This window comes from Aulonocara stuartgranti (genome assembly GCF_965226115.1).
Source record: "Aulonocara stuartgranti genome assembly, chromosome: 10".
NCBI lineage: Eukaryota > Metazoa > Chordata > Actinopteri > Cichliformes > Cichlidae > Aulonocara > Aulonocara stuartgranti.
In genome coordinates this window covers 21,369,054-21,389,239 of record NC_138946.1, presented here as the reverse complement: position 1 = coordinate 21,389,239, position 20,186 = coordinate 21,369,054, and the positions used below count along the sequence as shown (strand labels likewise).

Below are 20,186 nucleotides of genomic sequence, written 5' to 3'. Positions count from 1 at the left end.
AAAGGGTGTCATTTTTTTTAATCAAATTCTTCTTATCACAACAGCATCTTTGGCTTTCTAAATACTTTAATGCAGTGTTTAATGGCAATAGGTGTTAAACTTGCTTGATTTCTTTTTCAGAATAAGCTATATTTCGCGAATATTTCCACTATATTTATTGCTAAGTGCGTGAAATGTTTTTATCAAGCTTAAGTCCACTTAGGTGCACATGTCAAATTATACAAAAACCTCAGGTTTCTCATATTTTACATAAACAAATAAAGAAGGGGAGGACAGGGACCAATCCACGAAACAAACTGTACAAAAAAAACAATGTCAACAACGTGTGGCAAAGAAATAAAATCCAGATGACTAAAACATGAAAGAATGTGGATGCAACTGGGAATGTAAATGGGAATACCACAAGGCACTGCTACAATATACAACTACTGAATAGGTTAAAGACAATTATAATACCATAGAAATGTCTGAAACTCATTTCCTCATTGTTTGAATCAAAAATTCAAAAGATGATAAAAGCAACTGGGAGGTCACAAAATGCACAATTTAAACTACAAAAACAGTTCAAAATAAAAAAATAATTACAAAATACTTTTAGCGCACAAATAAACAAACATATTCCTTGTCTGTGTTGCAGATCTTTTAAAATGTGGACTGGCCAATGAAAAAGGGGCTGACAATGATATGTTTTGTACATTTTATATTGTTATGACGTGGCTCCCGATGACAACATGTTTGTATGTTTACTGCGTTCACACAGTCCCATGTATGTACCATGAGAGAGGAGTGTAAGAGCTGCACGTGCTGGTTTGTTTGTGCACGCCGCGTAGATGGGGAGAGACGTAGCGGCACGCAGAGCAACGCACAAAGGTTACCGAGTTCTGCGACGGATGCACACGTTTGGCCTACGCGTGTGCACAAAGCCTTGCTTGCACAAGCACTTGTACGAGCCAGAAGTGTTCACACAGCGAGCGTTCTTGCATGGACTAACACGGACATCTGGTTCTGCACACTCGTCAATGTCTGGAACAAAGAAAAACAAGTATTCATTAGTGACAATGAGCCATAAAACAGAAATCCAAACATTACTTGACAGAACAAAGTTATAATCTGCACATTGGCTGCTGTACATACACTAATAAGAGAATCTAGGACTCTAAAAGAATATGTGTATTTGCATTTTTGTAGTGTATATGTAGGACAGACCTATACAGCGAGCACGCGAGTAGTCTAGCCTAAAGCCTGGGTTACATTCACACATAGTGCCCAGGTAGGAACGGACACAGCGGCCATGTCCGCAGCTGCATTCGTCGGAATCTTCTTCTGAACTGTCACCTTTTCACAAAAAGAACCAGGGGAAAAGAGAAAATAGGGGCAGAAAGAGGTAAATAAATAAGCCTTGTCTGAGGGCAGGAATGTTTCAGCTATCACTGATTTTTAACAAAAACTGTCATTGAGTGTTACCCGGGTTGTAGTTGGGAAAAGCTGCCTGCAAATCCTGTTCCCCGTCTGACTCCGTCTCAAGATGCATCCCACACAGATGGCTGAACATTGCTGGGTAAAACAGATAAAATTCTTGTTAATTCAATAAATGGATTAAGTCCTAAAGAGGTCTGGTAAATTTTCAGTAGCTCACCTGAGTTTCTGGGAGGGCAGCTGTTACACTCGGGCCCCCAGCCACGACCGAAGTGACAGCAGCACTCTGAATACGTCACCACCCGGTTCTGGGGCTCGCTGCAGATCCAGCCCTCCTCAATTCGCGTGAAGCACACATCCTTGTGAGCTGCAGTCCGATCTAGAGATGGAAAAAAGGATAAAAAACAAGTCATGAAATTTTAACTGATCTCAGTGTTCAAGTGTATTTAATAAGAGAAGGTAAAGAATACTAATCTTAATATATAATATTTGAAAAAAGTCAGATTGGTTCACATTGCAAATTACACCTAAAAACAGTAAATGTACATTTTTATTTGTACTACAAAGTAAGCACACAAATACTATTTTTTTACAAGCTTGTAATATCTGGGAGTAACAAGCATCAGGCGCCCATTCAGACATGTATATCCATCTACACCATATGGACAAAAGTATCGGGCCACGTAGGCTACGTTCACACTGCAGGTCTTAATGCTCGATTCCGATTTTTATGTCTGCTTGTTCACACTACAAATAAAATGTGACAGCAAACGCGCTCTAGTGTGAACCCTCAAAGCGGCCACATGCGCAAAAGAAGACGTCACACACAACGCGCTCTGTTTAGACTCGAACCAAACAGTATTGTTTGACTGACGGCCCTTAATATAAAGACTTGTTTCGGACTTTACGTTTCCCAATTTTGCTTTAAGTTATAAAGTTATTTTGTTATTTACATATGGCCTGATAATTATCCTTATTGCTGTTTTAGAGAGGAGCGGTGCTTCAAAGGATAGTTGCAGATTTCTGTCAGAATCTGCAGATTATATAGTACAAATGAAATGTTCATGTTTCTCCAACGTTGTCTTCCCAACAGTTTCACTGACATCTACATGGGATGGCCAGGAAGCGTTCGCGATGTCTTATCGGGCGCTTCTCCGGCGCTGATAATTGGCATCTGACGGATTTAATGCAACATGACCGTTCAAACAGCAGTCGCTTTCTAAAACATCAGATATGTATCGGATTCAGTACCACATACGAAAGTGACCCAGATCGGATTTGAAAATATCGGATTTGTGCCGTTCACACTGTCATACCATGATCGGATATGGGTCGCATAGGGTCAAAAAAGTCGGATTTGATGCGCTTTCGCCTGCAGTGTGAACGTAGCCTAAACCTACAGGAGCTGCTCAGCCATGAAAACCCGGGCCATGAAGCTCCCAGCACACAGTTTTTGTGCTGTTGTTAAGGCGGAGGAAGTTAGGAACTCTGCAGTTATTCAGTCAGCAGGGTGTTGGTGACATTTACACACAATGTGCCTCAGCACTCGGCCACACCGCTTTGACTTTACATGGTCTGCCACTTTGTGGCTGAGTTGCTTTTGGTTCCTAAACTCTTTCACTTCATAATAATACCGCTACTGTTGATCATGGGATCATGTAAAAGGGACTTTTTGTGTCATCACAGTGGCATCCTTGTAGTACAATGCTTAAATTCAGGGCGATATTTAGGGAAACCCATTGTTTTGTTTGTAAAGGCAGACTGCTTCTCTCTTAAGAGAAGTAAGAGGTGTGGCCAAATACAATTGCCCATACACAGTCAAATGAAAATAAGACTGCATGGAGTCCTGTGAAAAACTAAATACACCCCATGATTCAAACTTGTAAAACAACTTTCGGCCCACTCTTCTTTATGACATTGCTTTAATTAACTGAAATGTGTAAGCATTTGTTTATGCACAACTCTCTTAACGTACCGCTACAGCATTTAAATCAGGTTGAGGTCTGGACTGGGCCACTGCAACTCCTTATTTCTTTTCTCTTTATAAAAAAAAAAATTGCTTGTGTAGTTTTTATCATTTTCCCCTACATGACCCAGATTCAGCCAAGATTTAGAGATTGCCTCACATTTGACTCTAAAATACTCTGCAATGATTTCACGGCCAACTCAATGAGTGAAGGTGCAGGCCCTGTGTCCGCAAAACAAGCCCAAATCATCACCCCATCCACCACCTTGCTTGATGCTTGATTTGAAGTGTTTGTGCATATGCTGTGTTTCATTTTAATCAAACGTGGTGCTGTGCATTCTGGTCACAGTTCCTGTCGTCTTGTGGTTTGTTAAAATGCAAGTTTGCAAATCTAAACTAAATCTAAATCTTTTTAAAGAGAACAAGAAATGCTTGTTTATTCTTTCTCTGATTGTGCTTGTCATTGACTTTAACATTACCATGGTAACTGAGCATGTTGTCTGAGTTGAAGCTCTTGACTTCTTGTATTTTCTCTGGGCTGTCTGACATTGTGATGAATTTGCTAAGATGTCCACTCCTGGGAAGATTGTGGCATTATGTTAACAAAGACCTGAATCCTTCTGGCCAGCAAACATCCAAAACCTCTGCTTTAATAGAGGTGCTCACATTTGCTGATGATCAGTTAATCAAGTGGATTTATTTAGAAGCACCTGGCTGCTACTTACCCTCTTAATACATGTGGAAGGGTGTACTTAGTTTTTCATTGGACTGCAAAGAGTCTTTTTGTATGACTGTAGTGTACGTCTCAAACTACATTTGGAGGATGGAGACCTGATCACGCTATATACTTCAAACAGATTCAGTTATTCTGTTCAATTATTCATAACGTCTTATATCTAGGGATACGTGATAAGCATTGAGTTACCAAAACCATAAAAACACCAACAATTGTTGCTTTTACTAAGTTATTCATATGTGCAGGATACTGACAGGCTGACAAATAACAATTCCTGCAGTGTCTCTGTTTGTAGTGACAAATGATGGATGTACAAGTGTAAGACGCTAATACGATGAGATGAGAAGGCTAAAATATATTATAGTTCTGCAGAATTATTGAGAGTGGGTTGTCAGCCTTTCATGCACTGTGTTTAATAGGAAACAACACTCTTGTTGTTTGCCAGACAAAAAAGACAAACGGCTGAAGTTTAGCTTCATTAGGCAAAAACCGAATAGTTACAGATCGTTTGCTTTTGGATCTGTTTGTTCTCAGCCTCTACATTCTTGGAAATAAAGTATTATAATGTTTACTTTTAATGTTTGTCACACTTAAAAAGTGCAGCGGTGTTAATTGCAAATATTAAATGACTCCATTGGCATTGAAAACTAATGCTGTGAATCGTGTATCGTGCAGGCCTTTCTCCAGCAAATGAGAAGCTTTCAGATGCTGACTAATTCTGTAACCTAATAAATGCAATTTTCATCCACAATTTAAAAAACCCAAAACAAAAAGGATGCACATGTTTCTTTGTTGTTGTTGTTTTTTTTATTTAAAAATGCAGACGGAGTTGCGCAAATTATATGGTTACTGTCACACACTCTGGCATTGTTTGTGTGCCTAAATAAGTATATTCACCATATTTTTCATAACTACACAAAGAACAGGAAACTTTTTCTCTATAAATTGGGTAAAATGCCAGATAGAGCCAGTAAAGGCCAGATGGGACACAAATTGGAGGAATTACAGTCGGGAATTACATAAGCAGCAGATGACGAGGTAAGCCAAAGCTCATTTTGAGTGGTCAGGTTCAGGTGAGCTGACGCTGCTTTGTACCCACCGTCATAGACGCACTGTTTCAGCGCTGCACTGAAGGTGAGGGGAGGGTCACAAAAGCAGTGAAAGGAGCCGGGCGTGTTCTCACACCTCCCGTTCTTACAGTACGAGGGGTCCTGGCACTCATTCACATCTGCAAAGGGCACCACAGACACTGGTTACAGTAGGAACATCTGCTTGGGGCCGGCTATTAATTCCAAAAGAAAAAAAAAAACACATTACGATATTCAGAATAATTCAGTCTGGCAACTAGTATTTTTTCCACTTATTTCCTAGAAGATGTGAAAAATACATTTCCTGCAGATGTTGCTTTTTGTTAAGGCTGATGTGAGCTCTTTTTGTAAGGGTAAGGTTTATGTCTTAGTTACCCTGTATGTCATATTTGCTACCTGTTTACATTTTTATCATAAATACTAAACATGAGGTTTTTTGTGATAAAATTTAGCCATGCACAGTACAACACCTAGAACTCCTCTGATGTATCAGAAAGTTTAAAATAGGAGGCTCAGTTCCAGCTACATTTCAGTCTGCCAATAAATTTAAAGACACTTTAAAAGTAAGAATGTACTGTTATGCACAGTGGCTGAACTAGTTCTTTGATCACCTGCTGTATTTGTAAGTTTGCTCACTTAATAAATGAACAGTGTCTAATTTTGATGGTAGTTTAATTTCAATAGAGAGAGAAGGAATATCAACCAAAAAGCCAGAAAAAACACATTACATAAAAGTTAAAAACGGATCATTGAGTGAAATAGGTATTTGTTCCTCAAGCAAAACATGACTTAGTTCTTGAAGGAGTAGCACTGTTGTCAAGTTTCTTGTAGTTGGTCACCAGGTCTGCACGCATCTCAGGAGGGATTTTGGCCTGCTTCACTTTACAGAAACTTTCTGAATCCTTCAGGTTTCTTGGCTTTCACTTAACTTCAAAGCTTCAACTCCCAGCAATGAGTTTCTATAAGATTGACATCTGGAGACTAGCTAGGCCACTCCATATGCTTCTTCTTTAGCCAATCCTTTGCTGTTTTGGTGGTATGCTTTGGGTCGCTGTTGTGCTGGAAGACCCATCCGTGACCCATCTTCAGTCTTCTGGCTGAGTGAAGGAGGTTCTTGTCCAAGATTTTAATTTATACGGCCTCTCAACGTAGTAAAATCGTCCTGGATCCTTAACAGAAAAACAGCCCAAGGCATAATGTTTCCAACTCCTTGCTTGAGTGTGGGAATGCATCTCCCAAGGCTTCTCTGAATCATTTAAGCTGTTCACTGGCAAACAGCTTGTTTATGTGGCTTCTTGAGCAGAGGGACCTTTTGGGCGCTGCTAGATTTCAGTCCATTAAAGCACACTGGTGGTGTTTTTGGTAACTGTGTTCCCAACTGCCTTCAGATAAAGAACCAGCTCCTCCCGTGTAGTTTTGGGCTGATTCACCACCTTTCTCCTCATCATCCTCACCGTATGAAGCAAGATCTTTTACGGAGCTCCAGACCGAGGCTGACTGATGGTCATTTTAGATTTCTTCCATTTGAATAATGAATAATAACACTAAGAGCTGGCAGCTTCACACCAAGCTTCTTACTGATGGTCTTGTCGTCCGTTCAATCCCTGATGTCCTTTGACAGCTCTTTTGTCTTACCGATGATAGTGGAGAGGTTTGATTGGAAGAAACTGATTTTGTGGACACGTGTGTTTTATACACATAACGAGTTGAGATCAGGAGTATCTGTAATTGATTGACTGATTGCAATCTGTGTGTACTATAAAAATTAGAGACTGTTCATTTCTTTCTAAGTAAGGAAACTTATAATAATTATTTTCCCCACTGTAGGCCATTTACCTGGATTGGAGTTCTGCTTATTATTACTTTAAATCTCTGTTCTTTTCCTTGAAGCTTGAATTTAACAAAATATGGTGGGACTACTGTAGACTAGAACCTACATAATAGGGTTTTACCAAATACTTAGATGTCATTCTTAAAATAGAGACCTAATCACAGTGGATTTTCACAGTTTTCAGTTTCATACGCTTGATTTCTATTTTCAGTACAGAAGTACCAAGGATTTTGTGAAAAGCATACAGTTACAAACTATTTTACACAGGCCTTATGCTTTCCAAAATTAACATTTTATGACAAGAGCATATGTAGAAGTAAGTTTATTTTAGACTCATCAGTATCCATCCACCTGTTCCTGAGTAATTTATTTATGTCGTGGTTGTAGTGGTAACAGGCAGACCCAAACCATTTATACTTCGTACTCTCATGAGTCCGGGTCCTGTTATCTAAGAAGCTTTCTCTATTTTTGCAACTCTAGCATGTCAGCCACAAAAAACTGAGGTGGACTTTCCAGGAGCTGCTAGAGCCTTGTTTTGATGACATGATGCAATGGATTGGTCTTGGTAGAGTTCTTTTAATTTTAGGGATTTTGACTGCTTGTATCCTGCTTGAGGTTTATGACCACTGGTGGGACTTAAATTGACAATTCATGTGCATGTAGCATTTTAGTTTTGTTGCTAACATGAGAGCTGGTCAGCTTTATAGGAGCCGATGTCCCGAACCACAGGTCAGTGCCAAGATTCTTAATATGATCCTGTGTTACCTGAACTCCTCCACTATGAGCTATTGCTTCCCATGTCACCTGTAAGGTGTAATCCTCCATTCTGTGGGACAGAACCGATCTGAAATTTGAGGCAACCATCTATGTCCCAACTGTACCTTATTCAGCAGCAAAGTGCCTCTGTGAACTTCATCTGCACATCTGCAATGGTGCGTCATTGCTGCAACATGAGACACACTCCAAACCCACAGTTTGGTTGTGTGCATAAATATAGTATAACAGATAAAACAAGGATACACATGGTGTTGAGAGCCCACTTTAAAAGACTGACCACATTTACACAGGAATTCTGGCAGTATGTTCATCGTACTGCCCCCTAAAGTCATTCTTCACTGCTGAATTTCAATACGACTTTTTTACTTCATTTGCTTTGCAATTGTAATTCTAACTGCAAGTCCTCAGCCTTTGGTCATAATGGGAAAAAAAAGCAATTTTCCTGTATAACACAGATTTTTCCACCATGATATTAGCAAAATTACACTCCATGGGACAGTTAGGCCTATCTGGTAGCTGATGCAGCTCAGCACTGAGTGATGACCAGATGAAAGCCCAGTTATTTTTTCCATCCACAACATTAACTTCAAGATTTATGAAACAGCTACATGATAAGTCATTCTTTTCCAGCGTTGTGTAACACCAGGAACTCAAAACCTTCTTTTTTCCAGTATAGAAAACAAAGCGACTACTTCAAAAATCTCATCAACATGCAGATTTCTCCTTAACAAATGTAATATTTGTTCAATGTTTGACACTGATGAGCCACAGATCCAAGCAGCAATCACACTGGACATCACAAAGACAACCGCTGACTGGAGTTATCTAGATTAGAGAACATGTAAGCATTATTAAAGCCAAACCTAATACTTGTAGAGGAAAAGGAGGCTATTTTTAACAACTCTGTCTGTTACAGCACTGGACTGAGACTGAGTCTACAGTCTAAATATAACATTTTTCCATCACAAGCACAACTTCACAGGTTGTTGTGAAATTCACAACTGATTTACGTGGACAGCACAAGCACAAGGTTTCAATCTTTATATGCTTTAGCTCTGTTGACTTGATAAAACATCGCTCTCATTATATCACCATTGCTACATGTAAAAAAACAAAACACAGTCAGACAACTTACAGTATTGTGCAAAAGTCTTGAGTCTCATAACATTATATATTTTTCTAGAAAAATGGGAAATGGTTGTAGCTAATTATTGAAGCGTGTGTTAACATAACTGTAGAGTTGGCCACCTTTATTCTTCAGCATAGCCTGAACCCTCTTAGAAGAGCTTTCTCGTAATTTCTTCTCCTTACCTCCAGCGAACACAGTGATGATGATTTGAATCATAAATTTTAAATTTGGATTTATTATTCAATCAGTCTGGCTTCTTGATAGAACTGAGACTGATTCTGATGAGGCTTCACTCAGATGAGCCATATGCATCACTGTGCCAAGTCTTTGCTGGATTTTTCCCCCCATATTTATTAAGGCCGTGAGGTTCAGATAACGTTCATCTGCTATAGACGAGACAGAAAAACTTGTCAAGTTTCTTCAAATATTTTAAGGACACAGTGCACACCATGCCAAAATACATCAAATCTTTAGCCAATAGCTCTTTAAGGATCATCTGGCTGGTGCAAAAATACAGGTTCCTGGTGATAAAGTAAATAAATATTTAAACCAATTTAAAATTGGTTCTGTAAACACAACAGTGGTAGATCCCTTGAGTTGGGTGCCTTTTTATGCTTGATCAGTGTTAAATGGCTTAACAAATAAAAGAAACACTTCTCTGAAAATGGACAGGTGCAAGGACTGGATTGAAAATAAGTGAAAAAGCAGCTGATTAGCCAAGAAAAACTTTGAAAGACCTCCTAAAAGGTCACTACGAGAAAGGTCTGACTCCTTGCAAACAAAGCATAAAGAAAGGAGGGGTGAGTCAAGACTTTTGCACAGTATTGTGTGTTTGAAATGACACATTTATTACAGCAGCAGAATATATTCGTTTTGCACCTAGGCTCCAAGACCATCACTCCCTACAAATATAATATACAAAACTTGGGGAGTGAAGCGTAAATATAACCCCCCCAAAGGCTTTCAAAGTGTATTATTGATATATGATGTGAGGAGAGAGTGGGGTTTGATATGTGCATGATGCAGTGCAGCTGCAGTAACCAGCTTAAAATGGCTCACAGACGTTATTCATTTTAACCAGGCACAGAAATATTTTGTCTTACATAAAACACTTACGTAACATATAACACTGATCACTGGTCTCTCCCACTGCAGGGAGTCTGCACTCACCAGCCTGCTCCTCAGGAGTCACACAGCTGTTGCGGTCAGTGGCCAGGGTCCAGGGTGGAGAGCAGATGCAGTAATAGGAGCCCGGGGTGTCCACGCAGCGGCCGTTTTTACAGTTTTCTGGGTTCTCACACTCATTCACATCTGCGCAAAAAACCCAAAACAAACAGTGTTCAGGATTATTCCTATAGTATCCTGATAAATGCAGTTTAAGCTGGGCGAAGATACTAACCTGCTACTGTTACCATTACGCACTTTTTCCTGTTGGAGTCTGGGACCCAGGGTTGATTGCAGTTGCAGTAGAAGGACCCTTCAGTGTTGATGCACCGGCCATTAGTACACATAGACTCATCGTGACATTCGTTCACATCTGGGGAAGAACAAGAAAAGAATCCATCAAACATCTTTTAGAAAGAACCTAAAAATCTCTGTTTTGATTTTTCAAAATGAACCTTTAATACATATTTTTATGGGAGGGATTTACCAATGCACTCAAGGAGGTTGCTATCGTAGTAGAAGCCCTGTTGACAGTAGCACTCGTAGCCTGGAAGCGTGTTCTCACAGCGACCCTTCTTACAGATTTCTTCAGCAAACAAGGAACACTCGTCAATATCTGTGGACAAGGAGAGAAAGATTGCTTCCTGAGCGGCAGATTCACAGCTGATTCTCAGAGGGATTAACTGACAACTGTGACTAACAGCAAACATTAGAAACTGTCAGCTTCTTTGGACATGGATGAAACAAAGGCTCTGCAGCTGATTAAAGTGGAGCTCAGATTGTTTTAACATCACAGAATGGATTAAGCACTGTGTAATTCTGGTGTGCAGTATGTGATCTTGGCTCTGACTTTACACAATACCTACCCTGGTAGGCCGGGAGGTTGTACTGGAGACTCTCTTCATAGTAGAGACCCTGCCCATTTGGACAAAGGTCGTGGAACTCGGCTGGGTTGGAGAAGTAAAAGTTGAATTCACAGTACATGATGTAATTTCCACGTGTTTACTGAACACAAATATAAGTTGACTTGCTTTTTGTGTACATGGTAAGGTTCACATTTACCTGAATGGGAGACAGGACAGGGATAGATCTCACAGTGATCTCCCCATCCCACTCCGATGGAGCAGCAGCACTCCTGCTTGGTGACATTGGTGGCCAGGACGCTATCGCAGAAAACGGTGTCATCAAGGTTCAGGTAGCACTCTTTCTTCTCATCCATCACCACTCGAACAGCTGCAGCATGAGGAGGGTTTAGTGTGGATTTCCAGCGACTTCACTGGGCTACAAACGGCCTTGGGTTTAACTCGGTTCAATTTTATTTATAAAGCACCGAATCACCACAAATCACCTCAAGTTAGACCCTACTATAATGCAAAGCCCAGATGCCCTTTCTTTTTGACCTTAACAGCTCATACATATACAGAATATGATGATTTATGTCTTCTGAGGAAATCAGAGCAGACTTACGCTCACAGTAGTGTCTATCCTCTGAGAGGATGTAACCGTGATTGCAGACACACTCGTACGAGCCCGGTTTGTTCCCACAAAAGCCGTGGGGCTGGCAGAGACTTCTGTCCAAGGCGCATTCATCAATGTCTGAAAGAGAAATCAGACGGGCTGCTCTAAATATGGGAATTCATACAACACCTGAGTTGTGAGTAAGGAAAAAGTGTGCTGTTTGTGCATTAAATGATTCACAAAACTGATGACCTTTCAAAATTTTAAATAAAAGGCCAAACGTGGTGTTCAATCCAATTCACAACATTATCATTTATTACACACAATCCTGTTTTCTGGTTAAAACATGACGTGACCGACTGACCTTGGCATTCCCTGCCTCCGACCAGTTTGTACCCCTGCTGGCACTCGCAGTGGTATGTACCCATCTTGTTGATACAGCGGCCCCCATGACAGCTTGATGGATTTTTACACTCGTTGATATCTGACGGGAAGGAAACAAAAACAGCGCCAGAATGTGAAGCATGTGATGGGAAGCTGGATCTCTGTTCTTTCCTCGAACTGGTCAAGGCTTCACTGAACTTTTTTTTATGTGCTCTTAATAAAAGCAGGTGGTTAAAAGATTGCATTTCACTGTCAGCGCTATCTGAGTGTATGGTTTCATGCCTTCACAGTGGCTGCCCTCTTGTGTGCGCTGGTATCCTGGGTAGCATTGGCATTTGAAGGAGCCGTCAGTATTGATGCAGTGGCCGTTAGCGCACAGCCGAATGTCCGCACACTCATCGATGTCTGCGTGGGAGAAATCATTTCAGTGAACCCAGCTGGTGCAAACACACCTTCTTTTATTGACAACTCCTCATTAAAATGCGCTTGTGGGGATGAGGTTGCTCAGTTTTAAGACAGGCTTGCTCCAGGTGACAAAAGCATTACTTACCAGTGCAAGCTTTGCTGTCTACAGATGGGAGGAAGCCCTCGTTGCACAGGCAGCGGTAGGTACCAGCCAGGTTCTCACAGTGACCGTTAGGGCAGATGCCAGGCTTCTGACACTCATTAATATCTGGTGAAACGTGGGAGAGATCCAAACAACTTAGTGTGATGCAGTAGCCACAGATCGCTGCTGCTTCTTTGGATTCTTGCTGAGTTTACCTGCGTATTATCTTGATGTTTGGGTTTGACAAGACTTGATAACCGTTCCTGTCACTCTACTACAAATTCCTGCTACTGGAAGTATTTGCCACTTATTTTGGGGGATTTGACATGTGATTTATGTTCAAGTTCTATATTTAGTCCTTTGACTATGATATCATTTCCTAGTGCTTCAGAGCTTTGTTTCCTACGCTGCTAGTTACCTTTCCTGTCCATTCTCTCCTAGCCTCATCTCTGTGTTTTGGCTTTTAGCTCTCCTTTGGGAAGTCAGCCCTGTTTCCATGTCAAGTTTGGATGTTTGAGTCTGTGTCTCGGTGTTATTTATTTCCTGTTTTATTTTGACAATCTCTTGTCTCCTGTGTTTTGTGTTTAGTTCTACTTCCCTCAGCTCGTCCTCGGCCCTCACCCCTCATTATCTCGTGTGTATTTATTCTTTGTTTTGTATTCCCTCGTGGTAGTGTGTTCCTTTGCCCTGTATCTCCTGTGTTTTACTTTAAGAATCAAGTTCCTGCCCAGTAGCTGTTTTTGGATTTGTTTTCCTGTGGACTTCCAGCAGTAAAGCTGTGCTTTTGAGTTCATTCCTGGTTTCCAGAGCCCTGCATTTGGGTCCTAATCCTGTCTGCCTCACTGCCGAATCCTGTTGTATGACTTCTTGTCTTATTTTGTGAGTCTCTTGTGCCTTGTTCTTAGTTCTACTTCCTGTGTCTTTGATTAGTTTCCCAGGTGCTGTCACTTCCCCTAATTGCCTTCTGTGTGTTGTGTATTTACTGCCTCAGTCCACTTTTGCTCCCAGTCATGTCATACTGTTTCGATCCAATTATTTTGTTCTTGAGCATAACTCAGCTGTCATAAGACAGGTCACCAGAGAGAGAGACATTCATGCTTAAATTCACAGTTACAGCCAATTTCGATTTATCATTTAATCTAAGTGCATGTGCTTGGACTGTAGGAGCACCGACGCAGACACAGGGAGGAAAATAAAGCCAAATAAATGTCTTGCTTTTTGTTTTTAAACTCTTCTCTTGCATCCTGCATTTAGGTCCTTAGTGTGCACACTCCAAACCTTAACCTTGATTTATTCCATAAATTACAAGGCGGCAAATGAATGTCACGCTTTTTTTTGTGTCTCAATCTCAGCAGGTTTTGGTTTTCTTAAAGTTTTAGTGTAATGATTAAAGGCCACTAGTGATCAGTTTTGCTGTATGGCAGAGCTGCACTTACCATAGCAGATGCCAGCACGGGCTTCATGACCAGGCAAGCAGGGGACACACTCGTAGGAGCCTGGCGTGTTCTCACATTGCTCATTGGGGCAAGTGTCGGGATTCAAACACTCATTTATGTCTGAAAAAGATGTGGAGAAGCTTACACACCGTCTAGCTGTGCACATATTAACAAGTAGAGCACGGACGCATGCATATTGTAGCAACACACATAGTAGGTGCTGTGTCAGTGGGAGGCCTGTGCTCTAGTATGCACAGTGTCACAATGACCTGTGTTTTTTTACCTTCACAGGCTGGACTACGGTGTGACTTGCTCCTAAAACCGCTGTGACATTCACATTTATAAGAGCCTGGTAGGTTCACACAACGACCCCCGATACCACAGATGTCCTGGTTAAAGCACTCATCCACATCTGCAACACAGAGAGGTCAGAGTCAGTGCAGGGATATAGAAAAAAATCATTTTAATATTGGAAAGGCTCAGCTTAACTTACCTACACACTTAAGTCTACCATGCTGCACCATGTGTTTGTAGCCTGGGCGACAGATGCATTTGTATGCTCCCTCTGTGTTGACACAATAGCCTCTGCCATGGCCGCACGGCTCTGACTCACATTCGTTATCATCTAGACAACAGGAGTGAGAGAATGAGTCAAGTGAAAGCAGTATTTAATACAGACAGACAGCAAAGGCTCATAAAGCTTAAGGGACAGATGGCTGGAGTTTTTCACCACGAATGAATGTCAGTCGTTTGGCGAGATCAAGTGGCTTTTACTCAGGAAATTAAAAGCATAGTGGCTAAAAATATGAGTTTTTCATCATAGAAATTATAAACATACCCGTTTCCTTAAGAAAGCATAAATTATTTCTATTTGCACACAATAATAGAATTATTTCAGAAAATATAAATTACCAAGGTGAATAATATAGCTAAACCTTTTATTGCAATGATAAGCTTTATCTTTTTAATAAAGAAAGTTAAAATTGATGTTAACTGGAGAAAACGTTGTGCCAAAAACCAAAGAAATCAGACTGAAAGAAAAAGAATTGTTGATGCTCACAAAGCAGGAGATGTATATGTAAAGTTATCAAATGTCAAGAACTGGGTTGAGAAGCATCATCTGTAAATTCAAAGAGAGACACACAGTACCGAACAAGCGTGACAGAGGTAGGAAGTGAAAGATTTCAAAGCCTCTAAAGAAAACTAGTGAGAGTTTCAAAGACCCAACTTCAAAGACACGTGAGTGACTCAGCCAAATCAGAAACCAGAACTGTGGGGAGGAACGGACTATGAGGCATCAGAGCAAGAAAAACTCCACTTCTGCAGAAGAGACACCTTCAAGCCAGACAGTATGCTAAGGACAACCTGGAGAAAGATTATCCATACTGGAAGCACCGTCCGTACAGTGTAACATAGTGGTGGGAGTATTATGATGTGGGGATGCTTTAGTGTGTCTGGAACTGGGAATCTTGTTGAGGTGGAAAGAATCACGAAATAAGAAACCTCGAGCTGTGTCTTCGCTTTGGTGGTCCAACAAAACAACAACATATGTGACCCCAGGCTGTTAGCCCTGACTTGAATCCCATTGAGAATCTGTGGGGTGAACTAAAGGAGACCATCAAATCTGGAGGATCAAATCTAGAGATTTGCTAAAGAAGAATGGGCTGAGAGCGCCAAGGAGACGCACGTGAGACTTGCTGAAAAGTACAGAAAATGGCTGCACCCAGCAAAAAGATACATGACAGACTATTAGCATCATGGGCGCTAATAGTTACAGGTGTAAACATAGCTGTTCAGTGTGAATAGGCCTGCACCATGAAATTTGAGTTCAAATCCAATTCAATACAGCTGCTATTTCTGCTATAACAGGAAATAACATGTAAAATATTCCTGTTATGTGTCTATTTTTACACTTGAAACAGCTCAAGGCACTGCTCATCAGGAAAACACATGCAATCAGTGAAATACGCCTCAGATAGCAGAAATGCTTCCAGGGCACAAATAAGTTCTTACTGTGGTTTGGGATGTGTCATTTTGCCATTCAGTGTTTTATGCCTTTAAACACATTTGAAATTGAAGTTGGTTCCATTTTAGCTGAAATTCTAACACTGCTGATGACTTTAATAATGTCAAAAGTCACAAAACATTAATGACAAGCAGACTTTAACACATCTTTGTCTCACCGGGAAACCTTTGATTTCTGGTTTGGAGAGTATTTCTGTATTTAGTCGTATGTTGTCATAGTGATGAAGATGCTCAGTGTATTTTGTGTTTAATCTATTTGCAGGTATTTTGTAAGTTGCAATGTGTTGAGCTCTTGCAGCCACTGTAATGTTTCTCAAAAAGAGATTTTTGTTGCCGTTGTTGTTTTGTTTACATAATATTTAACATAATAATTTTTATTCTCTAAAAGCTGTGCCTTTCCATTCCTATATGAGAAATATTGCTTGAAAAAAAAAATCACACACTCATATGTGAGGTGAGAAACTACTCTCTGCTGGCTCCTCCTGTCTCTACCATTGTCTCTTACCCTCACAGATGTTCCTCTGCGGGTTGAAATGGTAGCCAGGATGGCAGTGACAGATGTGCCCGGTCAGGCTGTTCTCACATTCTCCATGACCACAAATGTTTCTGCTCAGCCTGCATTCATCTGTCGGTGCTTCAAGGAGGAAACAAAGAACGACATCATATATATATACATGCATATATATGGATACATAGATGCAGAAAGCTGAAAATGTCCATGCCGTGCCTACATTTTTCTGTCACTGGCTTTGTTTGCATTCTAGCAGACACTGAAATGCGTCAGACTTTTTCCAAATTAAAGCCAGTGACAAAGCTGAATAGAAAACCACCAACTGAAGCTGCCATGAAAGAGAAATTACACTCAAGGAAGACTCTAAAAAAAGTCACACATCTGCATAGAAGACAGACCAGATGAAAGCAGCAGAAGCACAAAAGCTGAGCCCTGTGAGTGCTTTGGATTCCTGCTATCATTCAGCACATTTTTTTTCTTTTTCATTTCATGGAAATGGAGTGTGACTCTTACCTGCTAACCTGCTCTTAAATACCAGCACACTTCACCTCCATAGAACCGAGAGACTGTAAACACGGCCTTGAGGCTGGTTCATGCTTCATGGTTGAATGCATGTGACATGCACGGTGCCCCAAAGCATCAGGTAATCACTAAAGCAAAGCATGCGTCAGATCAGATTGGCTTACTTGACTTATTCCCCCCCCCCTTTTTGTTGGATTGTTTTAGCCTTTAAAGTGGAGTGCTAAAACAACGCACAATAAAAAAATAATTTAAAAAAATGGAGTGCATCACATGACAAATGCTGTTCACCACACGGAGAAAGTCAACATGTCATTTGTGAGAAACAAGCGCCCATCAGGGGATCTTCTCTTACTGGGGAATGTGGAGAGCTGGATTTTTCTACCTTTGTGGTGCATGAAACATGAGCCAGCATTTATATTCAGAACCCTTTAAGAGATTAATAGAAAGAGATTTTTTTAAGCTGGTTTGACGGCTTGTGTTTGAGACTCACGGAAGACTTTTGTTTGTGTTTCGAAGGGGTCATTGCCGGGGGTCATTCGGATGATTGTCGGCGGGGTGGGTTTAATAACTGTGGAGAAATGAAGTGGGCAGACTTCAGGAGGATGTATGACATGTTCAAGTCCTGATGTTTGATCATTCTTCACAGCATTCAGTCTACAATGTCTACAGATGTTCCCTGCAGTGTGCATTTAGTGAATGAATTTTCATATGTATGACTCATGCAGGCGACCCTCGAGGTGCGCTTACCAGGCACACGAGGACGGGTGGTACTGGTGGGGACCTGGTGCGCAGTTGTCGTTGTCTCTGCATGAATCTGATTGGAAGAGACGATCTGATTTTTAAACGGCAACAGCGATTGCTTTTTATTGCTGTATTAAAATGTAGAAACTATATCTTACCCTCTTGGTGTGCTCTGAAAGAAACGGCAATAAAGGGAAATTTAAGCTCTCAATTCACATGATTCATATAAAGATTTTTCTAAAAATTGCAAAGAGATTCTTTGTGCACTTACCTTGGTTTTCATGGTCGCTGGGGACGGTGATTTGCACCGTCTCTCTTATGTTTTGCAAAAAGTAGCCTTTCCCAGCAGGGCAGAGTTTTTTGAAGGCCACTGAATGCCGTCGGGAGGAAAAAAGAGGAGAGGACTTAAATGTTGCTTTAATTCTCACACCCTGTAAAATAGGTTCAGCCAACTAATAGTAAGTTTGGAGAATCACTCCGTTGATATGTTTAAGTACAACCAAAAAACTGCATTTTGGACTCCAACCCCGCAAAGAGAAATAGTTTAAAAAGCATATGGAAATCCCAAAATGCAGATTTTGTAACTTTAAGAGAAAAAGAAACTACACTGCTTAAAAATAATTGATCTGGTCAGTTGAGTAACAGAGGGGGTGAATGATGGTAATGAAATTAATACCAGGTGCACTCAAAGGGCAACAATGAGACAACCCCAAAAAAGCTGACATTTTCCCCATCAGCAGGGGAAATCACAAGGCCCCAACACTCGCCTCACCTAAATCCAATAAAACAACTCTATTTCAGTTTATCTGGCACCAACACTTTGTACTGTCCAAGAGCTCAGTGATGACCTGATCCAGATCTAGCAGAGATTCCACCGGGACACCGTCTGTCCTCCCATTAGGAGCGTGCCCAGATGTTGTCAGGCATGTCAACACATGGGGGCCATACAAACTACCATTCTGAGCTGCTGCAGTGAAATCTCAGCAGAGCCTTCTGGATCAGCCTACTGCATAATTTTTCACCTTTTTTCAGGGATCTTTGAATTCAGCCTTTTGCAGGTCAATCATTTTTATTTCATCATCAAATGCTGTGTCATCCTTTCATTCCTAACACATCGCCTGGTCCATATCAGTATAGATATCCAGCATGAGTGTATTTCCCCACTGAGCTCTTGTATGTTTTCATAGTTTGACTTTAATTTGTTTGGAGCAATGTATGAATGTTTATCTTTTTAAATTAAATTATGAAAAGAAAATTAAGTATATTCTACTTAGTTCACTTAATGGCCAAACAGTTCAAAATATCCTGCTTTTTTTTTTCTTATTCTATTCATCCCATCAGACTGAGGAGAGCAGAAACTGTTTACATCTGAGAAGCTGTAACGATTTATTTTGTGCAACTATTTTAACTAATTATCAAACACGGCAGCAAACTGTATCTTCAAGCATGGGCAACAAAATGGAAAGCTCGAACGCTTTCTTTTGTTATTATTATTTCTATTTCAAACTTTCATGTCATCAAGAATGAAGAGCTGAGCTGCATAATGACCTGGAAAAATCTCTACAATATATCTAGCTAAATGAAAATAATGATTATTTATTTAAAGAGGAATTCTCTGTTGATCATAAATAAGTAACTTTGTTTCTAGACTATGCTGGTGTGCAGCGAGTGGACTGATGTCCCCGTGACAAAAACGAACACGACGCTCGACGTGGCAGGAAGTAAAACCCGTAAACTGACTCACCTGTGCCCTCCTCAGGACATCTTTCACAGTTTCGGCCCCAGGCTTTGCCCACTGTGCAGCAGCATACCACCTGGGTGTGGGGGGTCGGCAGCGGGTAATTGCAGCTCCTGTCGTTGGATGCTATCCGGAAGCACTGACCCAGAGGGGGATACTCTAACACAGGAGAAAAGTGTTGTGGCAATCTATCCCGACAGTACATTGCACGTTTGGAACGATTGTTTCATGTCTTGTGCTTTGTGGCTGTGCAATACAAAGCAGAGAAAAGAAGAAAGCCAGAGAGGGTTTATATTCACCAACACATCGATTTCTCTCCAAGACAAAACCAGATTTGCATGAACACTTGAAGCTGCCCAGTGTGTTCAAACAGTCTCCGTTCTGACAGACGCCCTGCATGGAGCACTCGTTGATATCTTCAGGGTCAAGAAAAGATAAGATTAAAATTAAAATGGCAGAAACAACTCCTAAACTTGGCTTTAAACTGTTCTTTTTCTTGTTATAAGCTACTCCTGGATTCTGTAAAAAAGTATTTGGCCCCTTCCTGAATTTTAAATTTGTTTTTGCACATTTACGTAAATGTTTCACCTCATTGAGCAAATTTTAATATTAAACAAGGACAACCTGAGTAAACCCAAAATGTAGTTTTTAAATTATGTTACCTACTTGGATCTGTGTGAAAAAGTAATTGACCCCAAAAGAATCCAAAGCATCTCA

General features: G+C 40.7%; 1 protein-coding gene across 2 annotated transcripts in view; it reads right to left on the bottom strand.

Moving 5' to 3' along the window:
• Positions 1 to 20,186, bottom strand: part of ltbp3 (latent transforming growth factor beta binding protein 3) — a 39,571-nt gene continuing 19,385 nt past the window's right edge. The window contains exons 6-29 of one of the 2 annotated variants that reach the window (XM_082548030.1): positions 19,769 to 19,885; positions 19,476 to 19,628; positions 18,003 to 18,101; positions 17,890 to 17,903; positions 17,738 to 17,804; positions 17,481 to 17,558; positions 16,463 to 16,591; positions 14,426 to 14,557; positions 14,216 to 14,344; positions 13,933 to 14,052; positions 12,500 to 12,622; positions 12,232 to 12,354; positions 11,930 to 12,049; positions 11,575 to 11,703; positions 11,170 to 11,340; positions 10,974 to 11,054; positions 10,595 to 10,723; positions 10,343 to 10,480; positions 10,114 to 10,254; positions 5,218 to 5,346; positions 1,637 to 1,795; positions 1,465 to 1,554; positions 1,207 to 1,335; positions 1 to 1,023 (exon numbers count right to left, since the gene is read on the bottom strand). In XM_082548030.1, coding sequence (XP_082404156.1) covers positions 872 to 1,023; positions 1,207 to 1,335; positions 1,465 to 1,554; positions 1,637 to 1,795; positions 5,218 to 5,346; positions 10,114 to 10,254; positions 10,343 to 10,480; positions 10,595 to 10,723; positions 10,974 to 11,054; positions 11,170 to 11,340; positions 11,575 to 11,703; positions 11,930 to 12,049; positions 12,232 to 12,354; positions 12,500 to 12,622; positions 13,933 to 14,052; positions 14,216 to 14,344; positions 14,426 to 14,557; positions 16,463 to 16,591; positions 17,481 to 17,558; positions 17,738 to 17,804; positions 17,890 to 17,903; positions 18,003 to 18,101; positions 19,476 to 19,628; positions 19,769 to 19,885 — 2,852 coding nt within the window. In that variant the 3' untranslated portion in view covers positions 1 to 871. The remainder of the gene's footprint in view (positions 1,024 to 1,206; positions 1,336 to 1,464; positions 1,555 to 1,636; positions 1,796 to 5,217; positions 5,347 to 10,113; positions 10,255 to 10,342; positions 10,481 to 10,594; positions 10,724 to 10,973; positions 11,055 to 11,169; positions 11,341 to 11,574; positions 11,704 to 11,929; positions 12,050 to 12,231; positions 12,355 to 12,499; positions 12,623 to 13,932; positions 14,053 to 14,215; positions 14,345 to 14,425; positions 14,558 to 16,462; positions 16,592 to 17,480; positions 17,559 to 17,737; positions 17,805 to 17,889; positions 17,904 to 18,002; positions 18,102 to 19,475; positions 19,629 to 19,768; positions 19,886 to 20,186) is intronic. The other variant, XM_082548031.1, reaches the window with a different exon arrangement.